A 19735-nucleotide genomic window follows, 5' to 3' on the forward strand; every position below is an offset into this window, starting at 1 on the left:
AAACCCATGGTCTGATCCAGCAGGATCAACTGGAGCAAGTGGGCAAGTGAAAGTTACCTTCAGGTTCATTCTCTGAAGATATTTTGCATCAGCTTCTGCTTCCTGCATGGGACTTCCAAGTTGATGGCTGAAAACAATCCTGTACTCAAAAACCACAGCATCCTACTTCCTAATCAAGTGCCCAGGCCCTGCCATATCTTACCAATTCTTGTTTCCCACTACTCACCAAATGGGACCAGCAGCTATTTTAGGTACTTGATTATTTGCCAGCACCCATTCTCATAATCTTCACATCCACTAAGAAATCAACATCCCTACTTCATTTTGGCAAAGTAGTTTGCCCTGCCTGTTTGGTTCTAATATTTATTCAACAAATGCTTACTGAGAAACTTCTGTATGCCCGATTCTGGAGAGAGCACTGGGATCACCAGTGAATATAAAAGGCAATTCCTGCTCTAAGAGAGCGTTTCTCTGATGTTGATACTGGCTGTGAAGAAAAATGGATATACAGCATTCCTCAGTGCTTACTTGGCATATGAGATCAGGGATGTTTTTCCTAGAGAGGTTCCAGCTATGCTTTTTAATGAAAAGAAGTTCCAGCCATGCAAAGCTGAAAGACCACACAGTTCTTTCCACGCTGCTTGCTCACAAGAACACTTGGCCCCATTTCACTGTAGTAGGTAACGCCCTTTGAAAGTTTCTGCACTATTTCCCTCATAAATGCACTATATTCTGTCCATGTAAATTTCACGCAGGGGCCATGTGCCACCCCTGTGAAGCCAGCCTTGATCATCCAGTCCACATCTCCCTCCTGCCATTCATGTTGTCTCCACTCGGTTGTAATTACAGGCTCCACTTCTTAACTGTGATCTTAAGCAAATCACTTCGCCTGCAAGCCTCCATTTGGCCAGTCAGCCACAAAATGTTGGGAACAGAATCCCTCGCCCAAGTCTCCCAGGTGGTGGAAGATAGCTGTGTATGTGACTTAGCGAACGGTGCAGTGAATCAATGTGGCAAACGCTTGTGGATTGGTCGATCTGTCCTGGCTTCCAGTCCCATCATACTAGGTAGGCCAACTAGTTTACGTCTAGCTACACTAACGGGGGAATGAATGTAAGAGCTGGGATGATCTCCAAAACTCATGGGCTCCCACGCCTCACCAACACGCGGACAGGCACGGTTTAAAAAGAAGGGTCCCGTGCCCATCCGGGATCCGTTCTCCACACCCCGTTCCCAGCTCCCGGAGCAGTGCGCGCGGCACGTGCGCCTCTCCCGCGCCGCCGCCGCCGCCGCCGCCGCCGCCGCCGCCGGGGCCCCCCGCGGGCCGGCCTGTCCCGGCGTGCCGCGCGCCGCGCACGTGACCCCGCCCCCTGCCGTGGGCCGGGCGGGAGGGGCGGGGCCGCCGCCGTTGCCGCGGCGCGCGCGAGCCCGGCCGGCCTCAGTCGACTGCGGGCTGCCGTCGGAGCGGCTGGCAGGTTGGAGCTCTGCGGCTGGGGTCGGCCGGCGGCGGGGAGGCGGGAACTGCGGGCGTGGGCAGCGGGCACGCGCGGGCAGCCGCGCTCGCAGGAGGGCGCCAGGTGTGCCGGGACATCCCTGTCACGTGGCCCAGGCGGCTGGGGCGCGCGGCACCTGGCAGGAGGGCGGGGTCCTGCAGGCCACACCTCCCGCCGGCTCCGGCCCCAGGGCGGGGGGCTTGGCCAAAGAGAAGTGAGTCTCTGCAAGGTCTAGCTGGGGAGGACTCCAGAGGGGTGTGGGGCACCCCTCAAATTATGGGGACACTGTGGGGGACGACGCCCTCTCCTTCCCTAGGGTGGAGGCTACCATGGCAATGAGAAGGGAGCGGGAGCCCCTGGGAAAGGAGACGCTGAAGGAGATGAGATGGAGGGGTTCAGGGCCCCTGCGGGGAGCCCCAGATCCCAACTTGAAAAGATGGAGTCGTGGCAAGTGAGCCCCGAGGTCCTTGGGTGAGGGGCCCGGCTCTGCCCCAGCTGCTGTGCGAGCTCGGGAAGCCCCTGCCTCTTTCCGGGCTCCGGGCCTGCGCCTCGCCTCCCGGGGCCATCCGAGGTGCGAGGTGTCACCCCTCTGGTCTGCCGCAGGATGGGCCTCTCCGCCGCGGCGCCGCTGTGGGGCCCCCCGGGGCTGCTGCTGACCATCGCCCTGCACCCGGCTCTCTCCGGGCGCCCCCACCGGGACTACTGCGTCCTGGGCGCCGGGCCCGCCGGCCTGCAGATGGCCTACTTCCTGCAGCGGGCCGGGAGGGACTACACGGTGTTCGAAAGAGCCCCCGGGCCGGGCAGCTTCTTCACGCGCTACCCCCGCCACCGCAAGCTCATCAGCATCAACAAGCGGCACACGGGCAAGGCCAACGCCGAGTTCAACCTCCGCCACGACTGGAACTCTCTGCTCAGCCACGACCCCCGGCTGCTCTTCAGACACTATTCGCGTGCCTACTTCCCCGATGCGGGCGACATGGTGCGCTACCTGGGTGACTTCGCAGACAGGCTGGGGCTGCACGTGCTGTACGACACAGCCATTACCCATGTCACGCTGGACAAGGATCAGCAGGCCTGGAATGGCCATTACTTCACCCTGACCGACCAAAAGGGCCAGGCATACCAGTGCAGGTAAGGAACCGGGTGCCAGAGCTCCTGCTGAAGCTGGGGCCTTTGCCAGACAAACGGCACCCCTCGGTTGGCAGGTAGGTGTGGGAGGAATGAGAGAAGAGGGACATTCCTGACACTCCTTGTTCCCACTGAAATTCAGGGCAAAGAGGTTCAGCTCAGCCATCGTTTCCCAAGAATGTCCTTAAAACATCGTGGTCAAATATGTCTGTAAAATACTAATCTCATCTTTTCTCCAGGATTTGACAGTCTTTAACATCTTCATATTCAATGTGACGTTCCAGTGTTGGGTAAAGTATTCAGCAGAAGCACAGCTTGTGTGCCCACAAAACCCTTTTTGTAGACCATCTCCTGGAACTAGGGGTCCCCAAAATACATTCTGGGAAATGCTGGACCAAACGTCCTGCGAGTGTTAGATGGGCCCAGTGGGATTTCAGAACTGAAGAAGATGGAAGGCCCACAGGCAGTGCTACAAGCAGTCAGTTTTAGCTTTCTTTGGCTTGGGAGACAGCTTAATATTGTGTGGACTACCCCCAGCATGTTTCATCTCCACAAGGAATCTGTGGGGAGGTTCACAGATCCCCATTTTACAGATGAAGAGCTGAGACTCAGAGAAGTAGAGTAACTGGTGATTTGAGCTCAGATCTTCCCTACTCCAAAGCTGTGTTCTTTCTGCTGCACCTGACTGCCTCTCCCTTCGTGGTCATCAGCACAGCACCTGGCTCCAGGCAGGTGTTCAGTCAGAGACTGTCTTCTCATGCCTGTTGCTGGAGGCCTAGCTTTGCTCCTTGCCTGTCACAGCCCTGGGAACGAAGCATTGTGCCACTTGCACCTTAGGCGTCTGTGCTACAGTGGAGGGAATCAGATATAGCAGAGGAATGAGCGTCCGAAAACAAGGCTCGATAGGGGCTGCACAAGCCCCTTCTACAGGCCATCCGGTTCTGTTTATTGAAACTACCCCGTGGTCAAACCATTCTTCTGCAGGCCGGCAGGAATGAGCTCCCCAGCAGCCCACCGCTGGATTGTAATCCCCAGCGACATGAAGAGCAGGACTTTGGGATTGGGCCAATCCGTGGTCAGGTTTTGGCTCTGCTGTTCTTAGGAGCCTTGAGGCCATGGCCTGCAGGGCCAGTGTGTCCTCACCTGTAAAGCAGGCCATGTAACACCAGCTCAGGGCTGCTCTCAAAAGTAAAGATGATGGGTCGGCCCGTGGCTCACTTGGGAGAGTGTGGTGCTGATAACACCATGGCCACAGGTTCGGATCCCATATAGGGATGGCCAGTTAGCTCACTGGGTGAGCGTGGTGCTGACAACACCAAGTCAAGGTTTAAGATCCCCTTACCGGTCATCTTTTAAAAAAAAATAAAAGTAAAGATGATGATGCACAAACACACTTGGTATAGGGCCTGGTACAGAATCCCTGCTCCACAGATTCTGCATCTGCCAGGCAAGTCAGAAAACAGAAAGGAGAGCTTCAGGTTTCATTTTCATCACAGGTGGCGATACTTGTCTGACTGCTGTGTTCAAGGTTAAGTGATTTATTCAGTTTTTTATAGCATCATCCTCTCATTCAGAGAGTAAATGTTTGGTATAATCCCAGTACAGTGTTGAAAATGTATCCACTGGACTGTGAGCTCCGTGAGAGGCAAGGGTAGCTAAGGTCTCTCGGGTACACTGGGATAGGTCAATAGGTGAATGAGTGAATGAATGAACAAATGAATGTCCTCTCCTTTTAGGAGCCAGCAGCTGGGGTGAGGCAGGTGGGTCCAGAGACTGATTTTCTCTTAGTGGTCTTATAGCTAAGAGACTGAGCCCTCTTTTTTCTGTCCCCCACTGCAGTGTCCTTCTTGTAGCCACTGGTTTGTCAGTCCCCAACCAGGTTGATTTCCCTGGCTCCGAACATGTGGAGGGTTATGAGTCTGTGTCTATAGACCCTGAGGACTTTGTGGGTCAGAATGTGCTGATCCTGGGCCGTGGGAACTCCGCCTTTGAGACAGCAGAGAACATCCTGGGTGTCACAAACTTCATCCACATGCTGAGCCGGTCCCGAGTCCGGCTCTCCTGGGCCACACACTATGTTGGAGACCTTAGGTATGCTCTATTCCTGCTTGTGTTTTCTGTTCTATAAGCCCAAAATGTGGGAAGAACCTCCCCTAATGCCTTTCCTGGCCCCAGCTGGACTAACCACCCTTTCTTCTGAGTCTCCTTTCCCTCCATCTGCATTCTTTTGGGGCCTCAGAGCCATCAACAATGGCCTGCTGGACACCTACCAGCTCAAGTCCCTGGATGGGCTGCTCGAGTCTGACCTCACGGATCTGGCCATCCTGAAGGACCACAATGGCAAGTTCCACGTCACCCTGAAGTTCTTCCTGGAGGAAGCCAACACCAACCAGAGCACTGACTCCATCACCCTCCCTCAGGACGAGAATGACAACTTTGCCATGCGTGTGGCCTATGACCGGGTCATCCGCTGCCTGGGCTGGAACTTTGACTTCTCCATTTTCAATACGTGAGTCCAAATGGGGGAGGACCTGGGATCTCTTAGGAAACCCCTTCTGACCTCTCCCTGGGGGAACAAAGTGGCCATTCAGTGGGCCAGCAACAGGGCTTTCAGGACAGCACCCTAAGAAAGGATGTGGATGCTGCCTGGTTTCCCTCCCAGGACATGACTCTCTGTCCCCTACGGGACCCAGGTGGCCCTCCATCCTGGAGCAGCAGCAGCAGGTCTTCATCTGCGTCATGCACCTGCGCCAGCAAGATGGAAAGGCAAGTTTAGACAGAACGCAGAGGGGAATTGCTGAAAGGCAGCATGGCATAGTGGCTCAGAGCACAGGCTCTGGGGTTGGCATGAGGTTCTCTGCTTCCCACATCTCTGAGCTCTGGGGAAGTTACTTAACCAAGCTGCGCCACAGTTTCTTCACCTCTAAAATGAGATTCATAGTTTCTTTTTCATATGGTTGTTGTGAGGTTTAATATAAGAAAACGCTCAGCATATACTGTATGCTCAATAAAATGTGAGTTGCTAAAATTATTTATGACTATTTTGAAGAACAGCTTCATGGAGCCTAGTCTTTAGGCATGGCTGGCCAGTACCAGTGAGGCTTGGTCCAGTCTCTCACTTTCCTTCTGACCAGGACACAAGAGGACAAGCTGGAGGGCCTGTCCTTTCTCATCAAGTGATGGCAGGAACCAGTCTTAGTCCAGAGCCCAGCCCTGAGTCAGGCTTGAATCCTGGCTCTGTCCCTGACCTGCGATGTCCTTACCCTAAGCCTCAGTTACTTCATCTACTAGATGGAGGTGATTGTCCCCACCTCCTAGGGCCATGGTGGGGTTTAAATGTGGTGAGGAATGTGAAGCACCACCAGTGCCAGGACTGGGATAAGGGCTTCATACACGGCAGCTACTTTTATTAACGATCCTTTCCACTCACAGGTCCCTCAGACTCAACTCAGGGAGTGCATTTGGCAAGAAGTACCCACTGATCCGAGCTAGCTATGAGTCCAAAGGCAGCCGGGGTCTCTTTATCCTGGGTACCGCCAGCCACTCAGTGGACTACCGGAAATCTGCTGGCGGCTTCATCCATGGATTCCGATACACAGGTGAGCCTGGCTGAGAGAGGAGGCCACTGTCCCCACGCAGAACCACCATCATTATCCCCAGGGCCTATAAACACACTCCTGATTTCCAGAAGCAGTAAAAGGGTTGCTTATTCATAGTTGATTGTCATAAATTCCCTATCTAGGGTAGAGGACAGTGGGTTTTCATGATCTGAGGATAGGGCTAGAAAAGTATCAGATAAAGTGTAAAAGTAGGTACATCTGGGGGTGGCAAGTTATGTGCTTAAGCCCTGTGCAGGTTAAGCACCACACATTTGCAAGAATGCCAAGCTTGAGGAATGCTAACCTGGTTTCCTCCCCAGCTGGGTCGTCTTACAGGTGAAGCTTTAACCTCTCTAAGCTCCTGTTGGACATCCCTAATGTCAGAGATGTAAATGAGGCAAACTATGCTCTCATGTCACTGTTGTGAGAGCTAAATAAGGTAACACCTGAGCACTGTGCAGCTAGGAAGCATCACACACACGCACACACATACACACACACGCACACACATACACACACACACATTTTGAGTACCAACACATTTCAATAAAAATTGCAACTGGATTATATTGATTCTTTTTCAAAATTCTCAGTACCAAGGGTATAAATTTTCTGCTAACTTGAGAATATTTGCATATAAAATACTAAAATATCTTTTAAAAAAAGAATTCCATTTATTGCACAAGTATAATCCCCTACCAGAAACTGGTGCTGTGCGATTTTAAGGATAGATGGGAAACAAAGCAAGGGAGAGGTGAAGTCACACGTATCGACTGTCTTCAGTGGGCTAAGCACTGTGAACACACGACCCTGCTCAGGGGGGTGTGAAATCTTCATTTTTCTAAAGAAACAACTGAGGCTCAGAGTTTTGGTGATTTTCTCACCATCACAGGAATTAAGACCCAGGAGATATTAAGATCAGGAGATATTTTCTACAAGTGTCTTTTCTTCTGAAGGAAGCAAACCAGTGCCTTTTCTGTAAAGAGGAGAGATTCTGTAAATATTAGGTGCTCCTTTCCTATCATTAACCTCTGGAAAGGACACAGAGTTTGTTGAAACTCACTCAGATACCTAGTATTCAGTTAGGTGAGTCCATCTGAAAGAATGAAATCATAGTAAACTTATAGCTGATCATCAGAAATCTGGAAAACACAGGGAATAAGGAGAGTAATGCCTATTACTCTACTACCTTCTGCTATTCTACTGCCCAAAAGACATTCAATGCCCAGAGACATTCAATGTGCAAGTTTTCTCTAAATATAGTTCCATCTTTCCCTACTTAGTCACAAAAAGTAATGCTCATTGTCACAACTTTGGAAAATACAAAATAACACAAAGAAGAGAACAAAACCTACTGTAATCACACCCCTCAGAGATATCCAGCTAAAATTTTGGTAGTTCTTTTCCAATCATTTCTTTCTTTCTACTTCCTTTTCCTTTTAACTTAGTGGAATTTTTTTTAGTATAAAGAGTAAGGTGAGGATAACAAACCCAGACAATATGGAAAAACCTGCATGACATGTTTCTCTGTGGGGGAGACGCCACTCCTCGGTCTCCAGAGTGCAGGTTAGTGTGGGCACCATGGTGTCAGGCTTGGCCATCATTGCCAGCTACTGCTCAAGAATGACAGTTGCTGGGCATACAAAAAATTCATTTAAGGAGTCCTGCAAATTAGCTGCCCAACCCTGCTGAATCCACACCTGCCTTTGGAAACAGGAGGGTAACACTGAAGTGTCCCACTAGCAGCCTCACCACCACTGCCGACAGCAGCCCCTGGGTAGCTCCGTAGGCCGTTGGGCAAGTGCTTTACTGCATGCAGGTATTACATGGGCCAGTTAATTCTGCCATAAGAACCATAAGGTCCTGCATCCTGCATTCTGACATTTCCATATTTACTTGCATTGCCTTTATGCTAGCTTCTACGTTTCACTCTCCTTCCAGTTTGGCAGGGAAAGATAATCATGTTTTGCTGTTGATTTCTTTTTTTTTTTTTTTTTTTTTTTTAAAGATGACCGGTAAGGGGATCTTAACCCTTGACTTGGTGTTGTCAGCACCACGCTCAGCCAGTGAGCGAACCAGCCATCCGTATATGGGATCCGAACCCGGGGCCTTGGTGTTATCAGCACCGCACTCTCCCGAGTGAGCCACGGGCCGGCCCTGCTGTTGATTTCTAGACGATATATTTTATATCCCATGTGTGCTGTCAGGGAAGGAAACTGGGGAGAGGAGAGGATTTTGGCCGTCTGTAAACTGAACTATTTGCCAATTTGCAAATTGAATATATACATGCACACATACACAGAGAATGAGAAGAGTCTGTCAGTTCAGCTGTGTGTCCCCAATAAGAAACCCTCATGCCATTCCCGGGCTGGTTGCCCTCCCCACATCCACTGTCCTGGCAGATACTGCCCCATCTCCCTTCCTTCAGCCTCCTGTTTTTTCTCCAGCTTACATACTGATCCTCACAATAGCCCCGTGAGGCAGACCCTGTTATTTCAACTCACGTTTTCACATAAGGAAACTGGGGCACAGAGAAGTTAAGTATCCTGTCCAGAGTCATCCAGCCAGTGCATGTCGGAGATGGATTTTGAATCCGCACCTGTCCAGCTAGAAAGCTCACACCTAACCACTAAGCTTCAGGCAAATGGGGAACAATCCTGGGTGTACAGGCAGCCAACTGCTGTGGTCACTGAGCAGCTGAGGGCCCTAGGAGGGAGAGGGACAGTGCGGACATACACAGTAGGGTGGGTCTGCCTGGACCTTGCTCATTGTTCAGCTGAGAAACCATCCCAGGAGAAACAAGTAGAAGACAGTAGAGCAGAGTAAAGTAACAGAAGATAAAGATGGAGGCACAGACCTCCATGGCATGGAAGGTAGGACATGCTGGAAGCCTTTTCTGTTCCCCTCCTAAATCACTCTCCCGTCCTTCCCGGCCTCACCTTCACCTGAGTTGAGGCCACTTCATCTCTCCTGACTGGGTTTCCTGCCACTGTTCTCTCTGGCTTTCCAGCCAGAAGCCAGGGTACCCATCAAAACAGCCTTTCTTTAAACAAAAAGCTTGTCCTTCCTCTGCTCACAGCTCTTCAGTGGCTCCCATCTCCCTGGGGAGTGTCCCAGCTCCTTGGCCTGGCACTAGGCTGCGCACAGCCAGCCCCAGCTCACCTGTCCTGTCTCTCCCCTTGCCTCTTCTCCACACCAACCCTGCTTGTCAGAAGGTGTCTGGCTCTCTCAGAATCTTACTTTTGGTGTACATTGTTCCCTTTGTCCAGGCATACTTCTCTAGCCGTTGAATTCCTGAACATCTTTTCCCATGATTATGGGCCCAGTGAGTTTCCTTTCATGGGAGTCATCTGTTTGTGTCCTTGACTTCATTGGATTTGGGTGTTTTGTGGATTAATTTTGGAAGAGCAAAGAAGTCATGGCCCATATGTCCCCCTGGTGATCAGAGATAAGATCTCAGGTGCAGTGGGCCCTTCCTCCCCCTGGTCATTGCAGTACGTGCTGTTCACCGGCTCCTGGAGCACCGCCACCATGGCCTTGCCTGGCCCTCCACCATGCACCCCATCACACAGCTGACCAACTCCATCATCCGGCGTGTGAACGAGGCTTCTGGCCTTTACCAGATGTTTGGCGTGCTGGGTGATGTCATCCTGTTGAAGGAGTGAGTAGCCATCCCCACCCTGCTGTCCCCTCCGCTCAGCCTCACACGCACACCCTGCCATAGCACTTCTCTTCCTATTCCAGGTGTGGAGTAGCCCAGTCGTTCCTCCCTAAGATGAAGCCCACAGCAGGGAAACAGTCTATTTGGGGGGATAAATCAATGAAATCAATACCACAAGCTCTGCAGATAGACAGTCCTGGGTGTGAATCCCGGCCTTACCACTTTCTTGCTGTGTGACTTGGGCAAGTTAGTTAGCCTCTCTGAGCCTACCTTTTCTCCTCGTGTACAAAATGGGGATAATAATGCCTACTCTGCAGCATTGAAAGAAGGAGCAAAGGTAACTTGTGGAAAGCATTAGGCAGTAAGTAGATGAGCAGTAAACAAGGCCACTAGGAGTGTACCAGCATTGTGAATCTAGTTCTTTCAGAGCTCTGGCTGGTTAGCTCAGTTGGGTAGAGCATGATGCAGATAACACCAGGTCCAGGGTTTGATCCCTGTACTGGCCAGCTGCCAAACAACAAAATTAAAAATTTCTATGCCTTTGTTTGTTTTGGTTTGCCTTTTTTTGTGGGGGAGGAGATGGGAGGTGGTGGCAGCTGGCCAGTACAGAGATCCAAACCCTTGACTTTGGTGTTATAAGACCCTGCTCTAACTGAGCTAACCAGCCAGCCCCAAAAGTTTTTTAAAAATTACTTACCTCAGGCTAGGACCACATTTGTCATGATCCTTATCAACCTAGTAATCAGCGGCAGACCACAGAGGATGGACAGTTCCTGAGAAGGAAACAGTACAGAGTACAGGGGAGAAGGGCCTGCAGGGAAGGACTGGGGAGGGCACTCAGAGGACAGGTGGCAGGTGAATAGCAGGGGAAGGAACTTCAGTCAGGGATGGCCTGATCCAAAGCCAGAGAGTGCCACCGCACACCAAGCTCAGGGACACACGAGAAATTCAGCAGCACTCAGTGCCAAAACCTCACATTATCCTTGACTCCCCTCTCTTGTATGACATCCTTCATTCAAACTAAGGGCAAATCCTGTCACCTCTACCCTCAAATTATGTCTAGAACCTGATGAGCTCTCTCTGGCTCTACCACTACCACCTAGGTCCAGATCCCCAGCCTCTCTCACCTACATCATGACAACGGCTCCCACTTCTGGCCCAGGGTCTGCTTTCAACACAGCAGCCAGAGTGGGCCTTTTAAAACCTGTGTCACACTGACCTCATCTCTGCTCAGTGCTCTCAGTGGCCAGTGCCTTCCCTTCTCACCCAAAGTGCCCTGACCCCTCTCCTGCCCTCTGCCCTCATTCACACCACTCCAGCCTCACCAGCCTTCCTGTCCCTTGAATGCAGCAAGGTGTTCACTCCCTCCTTAGGGCTTTTCCACTGCTGTCCTCTCAGCCCGGAACACTCTTTTCCCATACATCCATTTCAGGTCACAGAGTTTTCTGGAATCTATCCCACATGCAATAGCTCAGCTGTACCAGTAATATTCAAGTGAGGTGTAGAGCCGATCCAAGTCTGTGCACTGCTTGATTGACGCTTCTCGGAGGGAGAGAGACACATGCCCCTCCCCTCTGCCACAGCACTGAGGGTCTTCCCCCTGCGTTGCCATTCTCTCCAGGAATGCCACAGCATTTGAGTACCTGGAGGAGTTTCCCATGCAGATGCTGGCCCAGCTGGAGACCCTCACAGGAAGGAAGGCGAGGCATGGGCTGTTCATCATCACTATGGAGTACGGCAAAAATTTCTCTGGACCTGACAAGGACGTCTTCTTTTATGACCGGTCTGTGGGGCACACAGAAGATGCCTGGCAGTCTAACTTCCTCCATCCTGTCATCTACTACTACAGACACCTCCCCACTGGTGAGCTGGCTCTCTGCTCTCCCCCTGAGCATGGGTTCTCTGGAGGTGGCACTCCTCAGACCTTGCTCTTTATAGAGTTGTCACCAATAAGCCCTTACACAACACCTTCAGCTGACAGAAGGGAGACCACTGGGGGACTCTGCATAGAGACCAGACAAGGGCAGAAGGTCTGAGAATGATAAACATTGTTTCACGACCTGCATAGGCTGCACATGGAATGCCATGATCTCCATGCACCACATAGTAAGGAAGACACTGTCATGCTGCAGTGTCTACAAAAGAGGCCAACCATGGTGGGGAGAAGGGGGATCTGGAGTCCGAATATTAGAAGGAACAGGGCAAGGAGCTGGAGATGCTTAACACAGCATAGAAAAGCTGGATGAAATTCCCAGCTCCATCCTTTCATCGCTCTGTGACCTCTCAGCTTCAACTTCCTCATCTGTAAAGTGGGGATAACAATGTACCTTCCTTATAGGACTGCGTGAAGATAAACCTGATAATATACACACAGCCCAGCACAGTGCTGGCACAGAGTAGCTTCCAATAAATGAATAACCTAGGGGACACATCTCCTGCTTTAGAACTTGAAGGGCTGTCAAGTACAGGAGGGTAGTCCAAATAGGGGTTGGTCCCAAGGGCAGGGGTAGTATCAACAGGTAGAAGTGACCAGGATGCAGGTCTTTGTTCAATATGAGAAGCCATGAATAGCTGTCCAGCAGTGCAATTGATCACCCCCTAGAGTCAAACTCTCCAGTATAAGGATGGTCAAGTCATGGCTCAATAGCCATCTGCCTGGGACACCACAGAAGGGAGTCCACACCAGGTGGAAGCTAGACTAGATGACCTCAAAGATCCCCTTCAGTACAGGCCCCTGAGTCTTCTCACAGAAAGCCCAGTTTTAAAGCAGCTGCGGTAGAGTCAGCCCACGTGAGTCAGAAAAACACCAACTTCAAGTTATTAGTCTCAGTACTGCCCTCTGAAACCACAAGGGACAAGTCTACTTCCTCTTTCTCATGTCAGGCTTCCAAATATTTGAAGATGGCTTGGAGCAAGCTGACCACAGCCCAGTGCAGATGTGTATCAGGGAAGCCAAGCATGAGGGAATGAGGGAGAAGTTTAGGATCTGCACTGTGTCAGTTCCAGGACGGGAAGCCCAGCCTCTTGGCACTAATGTGGCCCCTTTCCCCTCCCCACAGAACAGGAGGTGAGGTTCCGCCCTGCACACTGGCCCCTGCCACGGCCTGCAGCCATCCACCATATCGTGGAAGACTTCTTGACAGACTGGACTGCCCCAGTTGGGCACATTCTACCTCTGAGGCGCTTCCTGGAGAACTGTTTGGACACCGATTTGCGAAGCTTCTATGCAGGTACCTTAAGTTCCCGGAAGGACAAAGGGACTGAGCTAGAGGTTGAAAAGAGGCCAGATAGATCCATGTCTGTGGAGTTTCAGGACCTGTATCTAGAAATCCAAACCTCAGATTCCTGTTCCCTACAATGTGGTGGACCATATGTTCACAGAAACCTCCTCCCAGCACAGCACACCTAAAGATAATGTAAGAACTGGCAGGAAAATGAGGGAACTCCCCAGAAGCCAGATATTATGACAAGCAGAGACCACTGCTGGACCTGAGATATCTGCTGATCATCATCCACTGATATCCTACACCCTAGGTTTTAAGTAACCAGGCTTGGGATGGGAAGACGAAGCTAGAGCAGGTGGGAGGTCTAGTTAGAGACCCTCAAATACAGCTTGGATCTCAGTAGGTAAACTAGGAGGCAAAAAACACTCCCAAGAGGGAGATGGGGAGATGCACACGTTTTGGCCCTGGGTAAAATGTGAAAAAAAAGTCCCCTGAGAATTTCCAGCCATTAGGCCCCACTCACCCAACGTCACACTACCATCGTGGTGCAGAAGTCACAGAAGCAGATGCACATCTTCTCTTAAGAAATACACTTTAAAACTAGGCCTCAAAGAACTCCCACAGATAAAGTTCCAAGAAACATGAACTCCCAGTCAAGACTCACTTAGCACTTAAGGACACAAAACACCAGGGGGTGTCAGCAGAAACAACAAACTATAGGATCAAACCTGCAAAGACTGCAGGTGTTGTAATGGTCAGATACAGAGTATAAGGTATGTTTAATATATTCAGAGAAATTGAAAAGATTATTGAAAATATAATGAAGGGGTAGAAACTACCAAAATTGACTGGGAAGTTTTGAGAAAGATTCAAATAGAACTTCTGGAAATAAAATAATAAATTGGAAGTTAGAAATTCAGTGTAAACATTTAGCAGTCCATTAGACAGGGATGAAGAGAGAATTGGTGGACTGGAAGACAGACCTGACAGCAAACCCCAAGAGGGACTTGGGGAGAGAAGTCCAATGATGTAGAGGGACAATTGATAGAAATAAGCCAAATTTTTGTCTTTTAAACCCCTAAATGCTTAGAATATCCAAGAATATCCATTCCTTGTTGTTGCTCATCTGTTAAACACCTGTCATATATCAGGCACTATTCACAGCAAGTCAGGTTAGAGACCAACTCTGGCCTACAGATCAGAGAGTGTGTCCTTGTTTCATCCTGAATCTGCTTTGAAATATGGCTGTATATATTATGGACTATATTATGGACTTGAGACGGTAGTAGTATTAATAATCTAAATAAGTGTAGATGCTCAAACAGAGTTAATTCATACAGCCAGAGCTAAACAACTTGGAAATACTAGCAGTCTGCAAACTATTGATCTTGATCATACACTTATACATGAAACTACATGGTAGAGGTCCAGAGTCCTCAGCTCTAAAATGCCTGCCTGTTCCTTGAGGATTCGAGAGTACCCAAAAAAGCCAGTACATATTAGGGAGTGTATTCCCACCCTGAGTTACATGTCCCACCAATGTATCATCCCAAGCCCTTTAACCTCCTGTATCCCAGATACTGCTCGACAGTACAGGTCACTCACTATGTGTCACTTCCTTGAACCGAGAAGATTCCTCCCAACAGAAGGCCAGCTAGCAGAGTGGTGGGTTTCCCTCCACCCCCTTAGCTGATGTGCAGCAGCTAGTTCTGGCCTCGCATTCTGCTGGGCTCTGTGTCCCTGGACCCTGCAGAAGGGGTGATGTCATCAGAAGGGGGTGCTTGCCAAATGGCCACCTTGCTGCCCTTCTGCTGTCCTCCCTGGCACCAACTCTCTTCCCTGCTCAGACGAGGGCCGCAGCCTGTCCTGCCAGGGGGCCTCCGTGCTGTGTGTGTGTGTGAGGTAATATTTGGGTAGCACCTTTCAGCCTGGTCACCCACATGAGGCTCACCACATCCTTTGTAACGTGCCCACTTTTTACTTGAGATAAAGGGGCTGTGGGATGTGAAAAGTCTTGTCCAAGGTTACAGAAGGACTCCAACCATTTCTGACACCCTGTCTTCCCATCCTGTCTCCCAGTCCCTCAGAAGATGGAGCCCGTATCTGTTTCATCTCTTCTGATTTTTCAACCAAAAATCATTTAAGTACTTGGCTAGAAGACTTTTTCCTACCTTCCCTACCTGCGTTCTCATTCCCCAGAAGGAACTACATCTAGCTCTTGTGGTTCTTCTAATGACCTCTCTCTTCTCATAGCTTCTTTTGGTTGTTTCTTCACATTTCTAAATAAGAAGCATCCACGGTCACTTTGTGATTGGGCGAACATGAAGTATGCACCAGCTTCCTGCTGTGGTGCGATAAGGGTTTACCTGTTTTATCTTTCTATCCCCACAGTCTTTAGAACAGAACTTTGCACACAGTACTTTCAACGCAAACACCGTAGAGAGAATAAATCTTTGCAGGCAGCTCTGAGCTCACAGTGGATCTGACAGTCACTGAGTCTGGTTCCCAGCCACACTTGGGCCAGCTTCCAGAAGAGAAGGCTCAGGGTCTGCTCACGAAGGGGCCCCACCCCAGTCTGGCCCATGCAGAACCTCATGCTAAGCCCTGATCTCTGGGAGCTGAGTCATTTCTGTGTTTTGTTTTCATTTTGGAGCCTTGTTCTTCCAAAATATCAAGGCAGCCTCCTGTTTCTGGAGAGTCAGGGAGAGACCTACTCAGGTTGGACATGAGATGCCCAGAAAGGTCAGGTCCCAGTTTCAAGGGATGGAAGGCACTGGGCCAGGCCCCTGATGAGCCCACACCCCCAGCATCAGCACCTCCTCTTCCTGTACCTCTGCCCACACCTGTGAGCCTGACTCACTCTTCTTTTCTTGCTTTGATGTAGAGTCCTGTTTTCTGTTCGCCCTAACACACCAGAAGCTGCCACCCTTTTGCCAGCAAGGGTACATGAGAATGCAGGGGCTTGTGAGTACCGAGAGCCTCCGGCAGCACGGCGCGGAGAGCAGGCTCCTGCGGGACTATGCCACTGCAGGCAGGCCCCTGAAGGACAGCAGCCAGCAGCCAGGTGACCATGAGCCAGTAGGTCACCACCTGTCTCCAGGATCTCTGGTCCAGTCCCTTGACAGCAACAAGGAGGAGCTCTGACTGTGGCCTCTTGGGATATGGGCACAGTGGCTGGGCTACTCCCACCCAAGCCCACAATCAGCCCTCTTTCCCTGCAGCCTCATGATGTCCCCGATGTCTGACTGCCAAACCACTCAGATCATTTTAGTGACTGGACCAAAGCAACACGGAGTGTGCACGAGGCCTGAAATGCAGCAATGGTGGTTTCCTCCCCTGCTGTTCCTGTCCCCCAGTGCCCAGAGGCAGGGTCAGCAGCAAGGCATCCTCTGCAAGGGTGAGCTTCCCTCCGCAGCCAGGCTTGTCTCCAGTTGAACTGTCCCTGAGCACCAGGCTGGCCCCTCACAAGTGCCCATCTGCCCCTTTTCCTTCTGGTCTACACTTCAGATGGACCTGGATCCTGCCCATGGTAAAATCCATCTTCATCTTCATAAGGGTTTGTGCTGGGCACTTTAAAAGAGTTCTAATATACTCAACAACTGAAACAGACAGGTGGGGTTGTTGGCCCCCAGACTGCTGCTGAAGACACCCACTCAGAGAGGTTGAGTAACTCTCAGGGCCCCCAGCCAGGAGTCCCTGTCTGTGATACACTCCTCCCACTCGCTGCCTCGCCCTTCCCACCCCATGTTCAGCAGGGTTTGGACTTGGCTACGGAATCCAGGAGGGCTAGTCTGGCTTATCTTCATAGGACCAGGGGGCTGTTATCGTGCAGAGATAGGACAGCTTCCTGCAAAGGCATCTTATCTAAGCAAGTTTCTCCCTGAGCAGCAGAACTCAGAGCTGCTCTCTCCACAAGATTGCACCCCCTGACGAATCTTCAGCCTCTGTGTCTTCTTTTCTTCCTAATCCCTTACCGCTCCCCCACCCTCTGGTATCTTGAACCATGCCTTGCTTCTGACCTGCGCAGTCAGGTTCTGTAAAACAGTTATCCTGCTGCCTTTCTGCAGTGAGCACCCCTTTGTGCTCATGGTGTGCAAGAAGACATTTATAAATTCTTTTGTGTGGTAACAATGATGAATTTAGTTCCTGGTCCCCTTAGCTGTTCCATCTCCTCTTCATCGTCCTTCCTCACCAGGAGTCTGCACTCTCCCACCAGGCGTTTAGTCTCATTATAAATGAGTAAACCATGGGAAAGCATTTGTACATAAGATAATCACAGTGATTTTTCAAAGCCCAGGATCATAGGTGATTGCTTTCTCACTGGTTCTTACTAGTTCTTCATGTATCTGCTCAGAATTCCAGGGACACGAGCTGGCAGGTAAGCTGAGTTGGTTAGAGTGCAACCTTATAACACCAAGGTCGTAGGTTAAGATCCCTATGATAAGAAATTTGGATTTTTAAGTACCATGAGAAACTATTGGAAGATTTTGATCTGGGAAGTGGTTGTTACATCTGAGGTTGCAATCCCAGCTCATCCATGCTAGCCACCAAAAAAAAAAAAAGAATTTCAGGGACATGGGCTTTCTGGAACCAAAGCCCTTGCATGGGAACACCTCTACCCCTCTTGGCTAGGTCCAAACTCCCTAAACCACCTGGCCCCAATGTCTGTCTGCAGACTCTGCTCCCCAGTCATTCCCAGAGTTACAGCAATGAAACTCCCACAGCCTTGTCCTGTTGGGAGGAATTGCTTACCCCATGATAATACTTGGGATGGTTTGCACAGGGCTGAAACTTCTAAGTTAAAGGTTTCTTTCTAATCCCAGGATATTGGACTTACCATATTTCATACAGACTACAGGTAAAGCAAAATTGAATGCTGTCATTCCACCCTACCTTTTCCAAAGCATTTCTTTTTAAATAAATATGCTAATTAGGACTATACTTGTCATATCAAATCCCCTTACTACATCTCGCCTACCCAATTACTAAAGGCTGGCTGAACCACTTGTTCCAATAAAAGTCTGAGGGGCTATAACAAATGGTTTACTGACGCCTAAATATGCGACATCTGCTGCTTTTCCCTCCATCTGCCAAATTGTTAATTCCATCAAAATATCAGCCAGCCTTGTTTTTAGTAAGACATGATTCCCTTCTTGCTCATCTGATTACAGATGTCTTTCCTGATATTTTTTTGTAAATTAATAGTTGGTTTCAAACAGGGAACACCTTTTTCCTATGAGGATCATGCTATATTTGCCAAATGCCCATCTACACAGTCCCTCCTAGTGATCCCCCCACACCTTTTTTCAGTCTTGGCCTCCAGGTGCCCACTGCTTTAGGCAAGACGTCTTTGGGTGTCTGCCATCTTCCTGCCATGTTGTACTGAATTCACCTCATCTACTTTATTGCCTCAGTTCCTTTTTTTGTCAAGTCTGGACAGCCCATTACCAGATCTCATCCTTTTCAGTTGAACCAAGTTCCTCTTCTAGCTGAGGCCTGACTTCAGTAATTCCTTCTTTTTTTAATATTATCAAGTTGCACCTTAGAAACTGAGGTGCAAAATAGACAAATCAGTGAAACAATAGGCCAGAAGTAGACCCTATATTTTAAGTAAGAAAGAGGTGATTTTAAAAGGAATCACAAACCAATGGAAAGATTGTGCAGGACCATGCCATGAATAATGTTAGACCAACTGATTAGTAATTTGGAAAAAAATAAATCTCATACTATACTTCAAAATTAATTCCAGATGAATTTTTTGAAGCCATATAGAAACTGAGGGTGAGGAGTACTATAATCAAAGAAAGGAGTTTCCAAGTTTAGAAGCAATGGAGTAATTCCACAGAGGAACAGGATTAACATTTCCAGGTACACCTATCTAGCTCCTATCTAATTAATGGGACTAATGGGACTATTTTAAAGAAAATGATAAAAAGGCAGAACAGCATGAGCAAAAATAATTACAGTAGAACACAACACAAAAATAATCAAGAATTGATTGAAATGACAAAAATGAAGAATAGTTAAGTAAACTGTCACCCATTGGAGTATTACACAGCTCTTAAAATGATGGTGGTGAAAGACTGTGTAAGACAAATACATATGTAATAAAGTGAAGTGGGGGGCTGGCAAGTTAGCTCAGTTGGTTAAAGCACAGCCAAGGTCATGGGTTCAGATCCCCGTACCGACCAGCCTCCAAAAAAAAAAAAAAAAAATGCTGAAGGTAAAAGCAGGATGTGAAATTGTAGTTGCAACTACTTGTAACTATGTAAAAGTAGAAAACCACATTCAGGGGAAACTATGAAAGGGAAATATCATGAAATGTCAACAGTGGTTATACTGGGTTTGTGAGAGTAGGTTGTTTTTTTTTTTCCTTTTTCCTCTTTTGCCTAAGTTGTGGTTATACTCTATAGTGAAATAAATGCATTTATTTTTTAAAAAATAATCTGGTTTTGAAGTTTAAAATTTCTGGGGGCAAGTGCCCTGAGAGCCCTTCCAGAGGATCTGCTCTGCTTCCCTGCTCCAGGTAGTGCCCATGGCTTTGTCCTCTTGAAGGGATCCACTCCCTTCTCCCCAGTGGGAAAAAGTACCAAGTGGCAGGGGAAAAATATGCCCAGCCTGAAGAAGTAA

General features: G+C 49.3%; 1 protein-coding gene across 2 annotated transcripts; it reads left to right on the forward strand.

Moving 5' to 3' along the window:
- The first annotated feature begins 1397 nt into the window (after positions 1-1397).
- On the forward strand, positions 1398-19522 carry FOXRED2 (FAD dependent oxidoreductase domain containing 2). Of its 2 annotated transcripts, XM_063075908.1 has the most exons (10): positions 1398-1475; positions 1810-1944; positions 2097-2624; positions 4461-4712; positions 4861-5130; positions 6054-6220; positions 9716-9881; positions 11503-11744; positions 12941-13111; positions 15990-19522. In XM_063075908.1, exons 2-10 carry the CDS (start codon positions 1823-1825, stop codon positions 16247-16249), a joined length of 2178 nt encoding a protein of 725 aa, XP_062931978.1. In that variant the 5' UTR covers positions 1398-1475; positions 1810-1822; the 3' UTR covers positions 16250-19522. The 2 variants fall into 2 exon arrangements, with proteins under 2 accessions (XP_062931978.1, XP_062931979.1); XM_063075909.1 differs by lacking the exon at positions 1810-1944 and having other exon boundaries at positions 1414-1475.
- Positions 19523-19735: the final 213 nt, after the last annotated feature.

Source organism: Cynocephalus volans, chromosome 12, assembly GCF_027409185.1.
Source record: "Cynocephalus volans isolate mCynVol1 chromosome 12, mCynVol1.pri, whole genome shotgun sequence".
Lineage (NCBI taxonomy): Eukaryota > Metazoa > Chordata > Mammalia > Dermoptera > Cynocephalidae > Cynocephalus > Cynocephalus volans.